This window comes from Pipistrellus kuhlii, unplaced genomic scaffold, assembly GCF_014108245.1.
Source record: "Pipistrellus kuhlii isolate mPipKuh1 unplaced genomic scaffold, mPipKuh1.p scaffold_m20_p_6, whole genome shotgun sequence".
NCBI lineage: Eukaryota > Metazoa > Chordata > Mammalia > Chiroptera > Vespertilionidae > Pipistrellus > Pipistrellus kuhlii.
In genome coordinates this window covers 46517114-46528958 of record NW_023425562.1, presented here as the reverse complement: position 1 = coordinate 46528958, position 11845 = coordinate 46517114, and the positions used below count along the sequence as shown (strand labels likewise).

The 11845-nt window shown below is 37.7% G+C and overlaps 1 protein-coding gene and 1 pseudogene across 3 annotated transcripts in view; both read left to right on the top strand.

The window, feature by feature from the left end:
* Positions 1-11845, top strand: part of MALT1 (MALT1 paracaspase) — a 48780-nt gene that overhangs the window by 26501 nt on the left and 10434 nt on the right. For all 3 annotated transcript variants that reach the window (XM_036419466.2, XM_036419465.2, XM_036419467.2), the window contains 3 exons: positions 132-158; positions 1231-1263; positions 7429-7632. In XM_036419466.2, the coding sequence (XP_036275359.1) occupies positions 132-158; positions 1231-1263; positions 7429-7632 (264 nt within the window). The remainder of the gene's footprint in view (positions 1-131; positions 159-1230; positions 1264-7428; positions 7633-11845) is intronic.
* LOC123651482 lies at positions 4086-6334 on the top strand (annotated as a pseudogene).

The following is an 11845-nucleotide window of genomic DNA, read 5'->3' as shown; positions in this document are numbered from 1 at the left end:
AAGTTTTAAACTATTGAAACATTTTAATATGATTTAATAACTCAAAACTTTCTTTAATTAGCCTTACTATTTGTGCTAAATTGGCATTTAAATATTTAAAGCTAATCTATTTTTTTTTTATTTTCTTTCAGATGAATTACATCATCTTGGGCATCCTGGTGAGTAATATAAGCATAAAGCATTAGTTTTATATTTTTAAGTTATTGAATATAATAATTTAAAGATACTATAGATATTTTTTCACTATAGTAATACTGGTAACTTTTTCTTTATTAAAATAAAATGATTTAGGGTTGAAATTAGTACTTGTATGAAGTACAATTTCATGTAAGTGAAAAGATTTAAAATATTCTAGATTGTAAGACTATATAAGGATAGAAAAGTATACTGAGGGAACACAAAATATGAATGCAATTTTTATCATTGTGAAGTAGTCTATATCATAAAAAGACAGTTAATGGGAGAAGTGAGTAATATTTCATTTGAAAGACATCGATCAGCTGCCTCCTGCACAGCTCCTACTGGGGATGTGCCTGCAACCAAGGTACATGCCTTTGACTGGAATCGAACCTGGGACCCTTCAGTCGGCAGGCCGACACTCTATCCACTGGTTAGGGCCGAAAATGGAGGTTTCTTGCCACTACCTTCAGACCTGCAAAATTTCTGTTAAGAAATCAGCTAACAGTCTTATGGAAGGTCCTTTGTAGGTGACTAACTGCTTTTCTCTTGCTGCTTTTAAGATTCTCTCTTTGCCCTGGCTGGTTTGACTCAGTGGTTAAAGCATCAGCCTGCAGATTGAAGGGTCCCAGGTTCAATTCCAGGCAAGGGTACATGCTTGGGTTGCAGGCTCAGTCCTCAGTAGGGGGCATGCAGAAGGCAGCCAATCAATGCTTCTCTCTCATCATTGATGTTTCTATCTCTCCCTCTCTCTCTGAAATCAATAAAAATATATTTTTAAAAAAGAAGATTCTTTCTTTGTCTTTAACCTGTGGCATTTTAATTATGATGTGTCTTAGTGTGGGCCTCTTTGGGTTCATCTTGACCGGAATCAAACCTGGGACCTTTCAGTCCACAGACTGACGCTCTACCACTGAGCCAAACCAGTTTCGGCCATATTCTGTCTTTTAATGCCACTGATGGTATTCACTGTTTTTATATATCTCTAACCCTGGAGATAATTATATCATGGATAATAATACCTTATTTCTTTTCATTTTTATTTTCATATAGATAATAAAGAGCAAACAGCTGACCAGCCTTTGGGTGAGTAAAGCTTTAAAAAACCTGCTCATAATATCATTATACATATATCTCTTTTATGGTAAGCATAAAGGAATTTAAGACATTTCAATTTGACAGCTTTTATATGTACTTGAATGACATTGAGACCAAATGGTTTATTTTGGATATTTGTAAAATAAATTATAGAATAGGAGCCTTAAAATGATTTTGAATTCAAATTCTGGTACCACGTCAATTTCTGTAGAATAATTTCTTTGTTTTGGCAACATTCAAACAGACATGTATGTTACATGGAGGTGAGTAATACTATCTTTTGGTGGAGTTAGATTAGCAAAGCAGCAGAGAGGTTGCAGTAACTATTCTGCATTTTGAAGTATAAGTAGGAGAAGGGCCTTCCAAACAGAGGGAGCCTGAAATCCTAAGTGCTAAGAAATGAGACTGTTGAATTTGGGAACTGCAAGTAACACACCTTGCTCTGGAACATACAAAGAAGGAAGCGAGAGAAGGGTGAGATTAGATCTTCAAGAGCCGCATTTCTCATTTATGCCATTGGAAGGAACTTTTTAGAGGAGGAGTGAATGAGATGTATCTCTCCCAAAGCTAGTCTTATATTGATGTAGAAAGTAAAGTAGTTAGAGATGTTTTGCTTAGGAGAACAATTAAGACACTGTTGTAATAGTCTAGAGAAGAAATGAGAATCTAAACTAGGCTTACCAGTGAGAATGCAGAAGATAAGAACAAATTCAGGAGGTCTTTAGGTGGTGGAATCAGTAAGCTTTTTTGTCATCTTGCTATAGAGAAGAATCACTATACCTGCTAGAATCCTTGCTTGGACTGTAGGTAGGTAGTGACACTGTCCATTGAGTGAAGAATACAGATTCAAAAGCAAGCTTCAGAGGACAGATGACTATCAGTTTGGGACCTAACCAGTCTGAGGTATTTGTGTCACATTGAGGTGACAATATACAGCAGGCAATTGTGTACATAGATCTGGAACTCTCTGGAGAGGCCAGGCTTAGAGATATAGTTATGAGTGTCATTAGCATAGATACGGAAGTTAAAACCAAGTGGCAACAAACATGAGAGTTTGAAAGAGCACAGCCAAAGCCGGTTTGGCTGAGTGGATGGAGCATCGGCCTGTTGACTGAAGGTTCGATTCCAGTCAAGGCATGTACCTTGGTTACAGGCATATCCCCAGTAGGAGGTGTGCAGGAGGCAGCTGATCAATGTTTCTCTCTCATCCATGTTTCTAACTCTCTATTCCTCTCCCTTCCTCTCTGTAAAAAAATCAATAAAATATATTTAAAAAGAAAAGAAAGGAGCACAAAACGGGCTGACCTTTTGGGAGGGGTATGCAGTGTTTTTAACAATCATAATCAGTTGCCATATGTCAGATATTATATAAAAACTCAGGTTTCTAGGTTCTTATGAAAAGTGGCAGCTGTCAGTTGTGTCTAAACAGTGGCTGCTCTTATCAAGAGGCATGTGCTCCCGTTTTACTGCGTGAGCTTTCGGTCTACTTCACTCTCTGCCTGTCCTCCTGCCCCATGTGAGTTTCCTGCTCGCTGATTTCTTTGCTTGGATCCCCAAAATGAAAGCTGCCAGACTTCTCCAGATTGAGACTCAGTACTGGCGAGTGCCATACCACATTAGGTTGTTCAAAGAGAATCACAGGGCAGCCCAGATTTGAGGTTAGAGGCAGTGAGAGTGACTACGCTATGTGAGAGCAAGGATACTGTGTTTCACTGGGGGCCGTCTTTCACCGAAGCTGGAAAGGGAAGCATGAACTAGAATATGAAGGTTTGTTTGCCAGATAAGGATTTTTTACTATATTTTATAGGACACAGAGAATAAAAGATTATACTCATGAGACCAACAAGGACTGTACATTCAACCAGTCAGACTTGATGCTAATACTCAATTTTTGATAAATGTTTAATATTTACATAGCACTAAAAATGTTTAATATTTACATAGCACTTAAATATTTACATAGCACTAAATATGTGCCAGACCTTTTTTCAGGCACTTATGAATATTAATCCATTTTAGATAAAATGAGTAACACACCAGTAGATTATTAGACATAGAATTAATGGTATAACACTGTACTGGTTTGTAAAGAACACATTGCATTGAGCTTTGGAAAATGTCTAGGATCATGTAGTTAAATACTTTTTCTGAAGTGGTTTTATTCTATTGCTTAATCAACTTGCATTTGTGTTTCCTTTTTCCAATAAGTGGTTTGTGTTCAAGAAATTGTGGGTGGCTTTTACAGTAAATGTTTTTCTATAGAAAGTTTCTTCCATTTATATTATCACCTGAAAAACATCATAAATTGCTTATATAGTTGTTATTTTGAAGTTTTCTTTCATTCCTCAGTCTTATCTTCTCAACTTCAAATTTTACTGTTTCATCCTTTATCATATTTCTAAACTCTGGCTTTTCCTTTCCTTCCTACAACTAATTTACTGAAATGTGTTTGTCATCTCTCATTTCGACCACTGCCATCTGCTTCTCTATTCTAAACCTTCTCCAGTTCGCCTGTCATTCAGGAACTGCTTTACAAGTAGATTGGACAAGGTAAGATTTATTTACTCATCATTTTTATTACCATTTATTTCAAGAAAATGCTCGAAGACATTGTAGAAGCTAACTATTAAAAATTATCATTAGGTAGGGGAGGGTGGGGGTAAGGGAGAGAGATCGACCAAAGGACTTGTATGCATGCATGTAGCCTTACCAATGGACACAGACAACAGGGGGGTGAGGGTATGAGTGGGGGAGATGGAGAGGGGGAGTAATGGAGGGATAAGGACACATATGTAATACCTTAATCATTAAAGAAATTTTTAAAAAAAACTATTAAAAATAAATAAAAGGAATAATTCAAAAAAGTATATCATTAGGAAACATATTTTGAAGTGTTATGGTCAATTATGAATACATGCATTTTAATGCACATAGTTCTCAGACTATTGAACTCTTCCACTTAGTAAACTATACCAAGTGTTTTTTGAAATCAAGTAGCAAAACCAATGAAACAAGAGTTGATGATATTAGCAGAAACAGCTTATCATGCATAGTTTGACAACTGTTTTCCCCCCCAAAGACTTCAGTGTTGTTGTTTTTTCTTTTACATACCTTCTAATTGTTTTCTGCCAATAAAACCTATTTTAGGATACAGCTTAGAATTAAATTATCATAATATTCCACACACAAAAACAACTATGATTTACAAATACTTTATACCTGAATATCTTTAGGAACCTCATGGTTTGGGCCATGATGGTGTAAGCCAGACACAATATATCCCTTCTCCCTTAGAAGTAGATTGTGCATTGAACTTGGGTCAGAGTTCTGACAGGGCTGGTGGACTCACCAACAAATGCACTGAAAATGTTCTTTCTGTGCATTAGCGGCTAATGGTCTTACCATATAGTGATTATCTTGGTCTGGTTTATTCAAGAAGAAACTTTTTAAAAAGGAAATACAGCTTGGCAGCTCTTGCGGAGTTGTGCATGTCCCCGCGGGACTTCGGCGCAGACTGATTTTTAAAAATGCCAAGTAGGAAATTTGCCCACGGTGAAGTGGTAAGAGGCTGGTGGCCTGGGAGTTCACTTTATTATGAAGTGGAAATTCTGCAAGTCCCAGCTTTACACGGTAAAATACAAAGATGGAATGGAACTGGAGTTGAAGAAGAGTGACATCAAGCATTTAGCTTTCTTTAGGCAAAGGAAAAGCTCCACTTCCAGTTCTCTCTCCAGAGGACGAGGGAGTCGGTCAAGGTCGAGCTCCTGATCCCCCGGCCCACCAGCTAAAAGTTCTCGCTGATCGGCCTCTGCTTCACACCATGTGGGCATAAAGGAAATGTGGAAGGAAGTGCTGGAAGTGAAGTTGACTCCATTGGTACAGAAGCCGTTTGGAAATAGCATCAACCGGCACAACCGGGAGCCTGAGCACCGAACGAGGAATGACATGCCGCACAGGACCGCGCAGGAACAATTCCCTTTGTCACAAGAAAGTAGTTATACATCACATCATAGCCTTCGTCCAAGAAGAGAAGAGAGCAAATTTTTTTTAAAAAATAGACTTAAAGGAAGAAAAAATTGTTACGAAAGGACTTACATCATTGAGAACCTTTGACGTGACAGCCACACTGACGAAGGACTTAGAGTTTGGAGGAGTCCCTGGTGTGTTTCCTACCATGCTTGGCCTACCTGCCTTCCTCTTCCTGATGCTATTGATGTGTAGGCAGAGAGCCCAGCCTTCTTAATTTCCCACCTCCTTTGCCAGCTTTGTCTGATCTGTGGGAAACCAGAATGTTTAGGGCCTACCTCCTCTGGTTTTCTGTTCAGGCTCAGTTCTCACTGCCGATCGAGAAGGTGGTAGAAGGAGCACCTCTGGCTGATGGAAGTCTAAATGGGTTCTATGCTTTCATCCTGACGTCGGCAGCCGTGGGAGCCTCTCTCTTCTGGGGCGTGAAGCTCTGCCACGTGTACCACCATTTCCTTTAGTTCGCCCTGACAGTCCTCGTGTTTGCTGCCAGCTTAAGTGTTTATCTCTACATGCGGGCCCTGGAAACACCATCTACGATTTCTTCATTTGTTGCAAATTAAACCCTCAGATGGGGACTTTTGATCTCAAATACTTTTGTGAACTGCGCCCTGGACAGATCGGATGGCTGATGATTAACTTGGGGATGCTTTTGGCTGAGATGAAGTTACAGAATCGTGCTGCTCCCTCCTTGGCGATGATTTTGGTGAATACGTGGTGCATGCGCTCTGGAATGAGGAAGCAGTTCTGACCACCACGGACATTATTGAGGGCTTCAGCTTCATGCTGGCCTTCAGGGACCTGGTGTGGGTGCCCTTCAGCCTCCAAGCCTAGTCCTCCCTCCCAATGGCATGTCCTGGCCACTGGCGGCTCTAATTGTCGCTCTGAAACTTGCACAAATGCTCAGAAAAATGCATTCTGGAAAAATCCTGCTGATCCAAAGCTTGCACATTTGAAAACCATTCATATTTCGACGGGAAAGAATCTTCTCTCGCTGAAATTGGTTTGGCTCAATGGATAGAGCGTTGGCTTGGGGACTGAAGGGTCCCGGGTTCAATTCTGGTCAAGGGCATGTACCTTGGTTGCGGGCATATCCCCAGTAGGGATGTGCAAGAGGCAGCTGATCGATGACTCTCTCTCATCGATGTTTCTAACTCTCTATCGCTCTCTCTTCCTCTCTGTAAAAATTCAATAAAATATATTTTTAAAAAAATTATATATATATATATATATATATATATTTTAAAAGCATATTCTTACAAAAGTGTTCGCATATCCCTAAAGTAACTGCATCTCACCCAAATAGAAAAAAAATATTTTTTAAGACCAAGAGAAGACAGTATGTTACTTGTTAAGCTGCTGCTTTTCGGTCCTCTTTGGTATTTCCCCTTACTTGCTCTGATTCAAATTCTTCCTGTTCCTCTTTTTGGTGGTAGTGTGTGTTTTTTTTTTGTTTTGTTTTGTTTTGTTTTTGTCTTTAGCTTAGCATCTTCCATTGGCAGCAAAATAGACCTAATTTGATGGGAACCCAATTTCAAACATACCTTGTTACAATTTGCTCTAAAAGCTTAGTTGAATTATAATAATGCAGTAGCCCTGCACACGAATCCATGCACCAGTAGCTCACTGCTGCCCTCCTGTAGCTCCCTCCGCCCCCCGCCTCCCCTCATAGCTTGCTGCCCTGCCCCCTCCTGTAACTCTCTGCCGCCCACTTGTAGCTCACTGCCCCACCCCCCTGCTGATCCATGATTCGGTCATTATGCAGTCAGTCTTTACATTTCACAGCGTAACGACCATTTGCATGTTACATCTTTATTATATAGGATTCTTTACTTCAATAAAAGTATACATTTATATTAGTTATCAGTATACTTCATATGCAGCTAATAAATATATTTTGCCTGATTCTCAAAAGTGTCAGTAAGTTCAATTTCAGTAGTTTAATTTATTAGTCTTTGTAGTCCTCAGTATATTGGTCTGCTGCAGAAAGTGATCATCCCACAATGAAATTAAATAATAATGAATTTCTATTTGTATAGCATACTTTTTATTATAATTATGTCATTTGAATGGGTTTTATTTTAATTTTTATATCCTTCTTTAAATCCCCTTCTCCCCCTTTATTAATAGCAAAGGACAAGGTTGCCCTTTTGATAGGAAATATGAATTACTGGGACCACCCCAAGCTTAAAGCTCCTTTGGTGGATGTGTACGAATTGACCAACTTGTTAAGACAGCTGGATTTCAAAGTTGTTTCACTGCTGGATCTGACTGAATATGAGATGCGCAATGCTGTGGATGAATTTTTACTACTTTTAGACAAAGGAGTGTATGGTAAGGTATTTATAATCTTCGTTTTAATAATTATCTGCTATTTTTTCATTGAAAAGTTAGATTAAGAGTTAAAAAACAAAGAAAGGTGAAATAAATACACTGTTGAATTGAGAGTTTTATTGTAAAAGATAATAGATTTGGTCTTTATGCTATAGTTCCATATGAATAACTAATTAGCTCAGTGTCTTTACTTTCATGTTTTTGTTTTGTCAAAACAATATTGTTCTTATTAGAATTCTTACCAATTTTAGGTGATTTTGTTTTTAATTGATGTCATCAATACAAATGACAGATTGTATACTCACATATGTGGGTCCATAGTGCTGATGGTGGTGTTAGAGGGTCTTCTAATCAAAGCACTGTGCTAGGTATGCTGCTCTTTAACTCATCTGAAACAAAAATAAATATCTGTAACTAACTATATTCTTGGAAATTATATTCCCAATAAATAAAATTCTCTAAAGATCTAATTTATAGGATTATATTTCTAACCACATTAAATTCTTTGTCATTTATAAAGATACTAGAGGCCCGGTGCATGAAATTCATGCATGGGGATGGGTGGTCCCTCAGCATGGCCTGCACCTTCTCCAATCTGGGACATCCCTCTCACAGTCTGGGACCACTGGCTCCTAAGTGCTCACCTGCCTGCCTGCTTGCCTGCCTGATCGCCTGTAACCACCTCTGCCTGCCAGCCTTATGCCCCTAACTGCTCCCCCCTGCCGGCCTGATGGCCCCCTAACTCCCCTCCCATGCCAGCCTGATCACCCCTAGCTGCCTCCGCCTCAGCCCCCACCACTGTGGCTTTGTCTAGAAGAACATCTGGAAGATGTCTGATATAATTAGCATACTTCTATGCCCTTTTATTAGTATAGAAGAAGATATATGTTGTCCCTTTGTCCTTGTATAATGGGATACGTAATTAAAATAATAAGCAGTACTAGATATGGAAATTTTAAAAAAAACAATGATTTGATTTAGTTCATTTTACATAAAAAACTTAATCTCCTGCAATATAATTTGAATGTAGACTTTTATACAAATGCTTACATTTTTTATAAGTTATTTTCAGGCAGGAAAAAGGTATTTTGTTGAAAATGCCTTCATTTCAGCAATTGCAGAGCTGGGCATATGGCAATGAAATAATGGGCGACGCTTAGCTTTGGGGGCTGAACTTTTACTCCTCATTGCTTCTGTTATAAGACAAGCCTTTTAAAGCAGGGAGTATTAAATAATACAGTGGGAGTGAAATCCAGCTTTCTTCATGGCTGTCTCTAAGTAAGATCAGTTGTAGAAATGTTACCATTCCCACTGGAAATCAGAGCCTTTACAAAAAGATTTCCAGATCTACCTCTGTCCTGATTGATTCACATTGTTCATATTATACATTCATTATTTTTTACTGAGTTCCTATTTTATCCATAGCCCAGATAAGGAACATGAGGGATATCCAGAAAATAAGGAACACGATCTACTCTCAAATTATAAGTCCCTTAATATAGTGAGAGGAAAAAAAAAAAAAAAATGCTGTATATGGAGTCCAAAAACCTAACAGCTGTATTATTTTAAACAAATCACATAATCTCTTTTAATTTAATTTTTTCATCATATAGGGAGATAAACCATTTAAAGATTATGATTTGTATTAAAATGGGATTGTGTATATAAAGGTGCTTTGAAAACCATGAAAATGTTATAAGATCAATGTCTTTATTGTGATCACATTTTGTCAGAGAAATTAAATATACATAGAACTATAAAATGTCCATAAAGCTAGTATGTGTTTAGTGTCAGCGTGCCGCAAGAGGGTTTAACATAGGGAGAGGTCGAGTGTGTGAGAAGAGCAGAAACCAGGTGACAACTGGCTGAGGATTTGGAACTTATGTCGACATAACTCTGAGGATTGGTTAGTTTTGGGTAGATAGAAAGGAGAGAGAGTGCCTTGAGCAGGAAAATGGAGTTTAAAAAATAAGCATATCTTTCTCTAGAATCAGTAAAGAGACTGACAGGGAATAGAGTCATATTTTGAATACTTGATAGAGGAGTATAAATATTACTCTTTTAAAGTATACAGTTTAGTGATTTTTAGTATATTTACAAAGTCGTACATCAATCACCTAATTCCAGAACATTTTCATCACCCCAAAAAAGAAGTCACATATTCATTAGCCGTTACTCCCCATTCCTCCTCATCTCAAGCCCCTGACAACAACAAATCTACTTTCTGACTCTAGGGATTTGCCTATGTGAGGCATTTCATAGAAAAGGAATCATTCAATATGTGGCCTTTTCTATCTGGCTTCTTTCACTTAGCGTAATGTTTTTAGGGTCCATCCATGTTGTAGCATTATCTTTATGGCTGGGTGATCTTTCATGGTATGGATAGACCATATTTTGTTTATCCATCAGAAGATGGACCTTCAGGCTGTTTCCCTTTTTGGATATTATGAATAATGCTGCAGTGAACATTCATATACACATTCTTGTGGGCATGTTTTCAGTTCTCTTGCCTAGGTGACTTGGAGTGGAATTGCTGAGTTTAACTTTCTGAGTTTAACTAACTCTTTCCAAATTGTCTGCGATATTGTATATTCTTGCCGGAAATAAATGGGGTTTCCAGTTCTTCTACATCCTTGCCAACACTTGTTATTGCAGTCTTTTTTAGCCATTTTATAGCCATCCTAGAAAGTGGTACCTTTGTTCTGTTTTGCAATTCCCTAATTGTGTTGGGCATCGCCTCATATGCTTATTTGCCGTTTGTATATTCTCTTTGGAGAAATGTTTATTCAAATTCTTTGCCCATTTTTTACTTGGGTATTTACCCTTTTAATTGTTGCAAATAAGAGCCCGTTATGTATTCTGGATACAAGCTGTACTTGTAGATATATGATTTGCAGATACTTTCTCCTATTCTCTAGGTTGTCTTTTCACTTGCTTGATCTTCATTGCTTAGTGAATGAAATCCACTCCCTTTGTCATAATTTTTAAAATGACCCCTATCTGTATGCTCTTACTTTCATTTGTGATTATTTAATTTCTTGCCAGTATAGTATTCTTCCTGTTAGCTGTCATTCAGGTCCGAGCTCTGTTGGCTTCTTGGCTTCTGTTCTCCCTAACTGTAATATACTTCTTTCCCTCTGCCTTCCCAGATTGTACCCTTTTTCCCAAGACAATGTGTTTACTACCCTTCACACTTACATTCCTCTCTGTGCTTCACTCATATCATACAGGGCTGCCCTGATTGCATAATTTATGGTAATAATCATATGCTAATTTCCTTTGTTGTTTAACTAGCAACATGAGCTTGCCTGACGTGAGTTGTAAGAACTTCAGGGACAAGAACTTAGTCTTCCTTTTCTTTTTCATTTCCTGCAGTACTTACATGATTATATTCAAGGCACACATGAGATATAAATTAAACCCATACAGAATTAATGTGTTGTCTGTTTTGTCGTATGAATCATTTTTGTTATTTTAATAAGAGTTTAAGTAGAAGATCTGGATCTTGCAAGTGTGTGTGTGTGTGTGTGTGTGTGTGTGTGTGTGTGTGTAAAGCCACATTCTCTGCTGGAGTTGGGCCTGTAACTGTATTGGTGTTTTTGTTGTTGTTCCCTATCTAAAGGCCTTTTTACTATTAACTTTAGAATACTATATAAAGAAGTCTCATTCCAGAATCTAAGAGAACAAAATTAGTGGATTCTAGAGATTACATGCTTATGGGATATTGTCTTCACAAGTACTTCTCTCAAATATTTTTATAAGGAAGCCCATCCTGCTATTTTTGTTATGTCTTTTTTTATATAACTTAAACAAACTTCTTTTCAAGAAAATCTTTAGGGTTATTTGGTGCAGTTTTCATAGTATCATTTCTCAGTAGAGAAATAATGGCTTATCTGTTGATTACTGAAACTAGTCCAAATTTTAGATTTTAATTCAAGAGACTCTAGATGAAAAATTAATGATATTTATATCTCATAACATAAAAGAAGAAGTAGTAATCTGTGAAATCAGATTTCCCTTCTCTTCTTAGAAAAAGTTGTTTATATTATCAGAACCCTTATTAATTGTATTGAAATGCCTATGGAATTTGTTTTGCTTGATACTGTGGTTGTTTTTCATCTCAATTGTGATTATTCATTCATCTGTTACATACTTACTGAGTACCCACTGTGTGCCTGGAAAACACAGGTAAATGTGGACTGCCCTGCCCTAA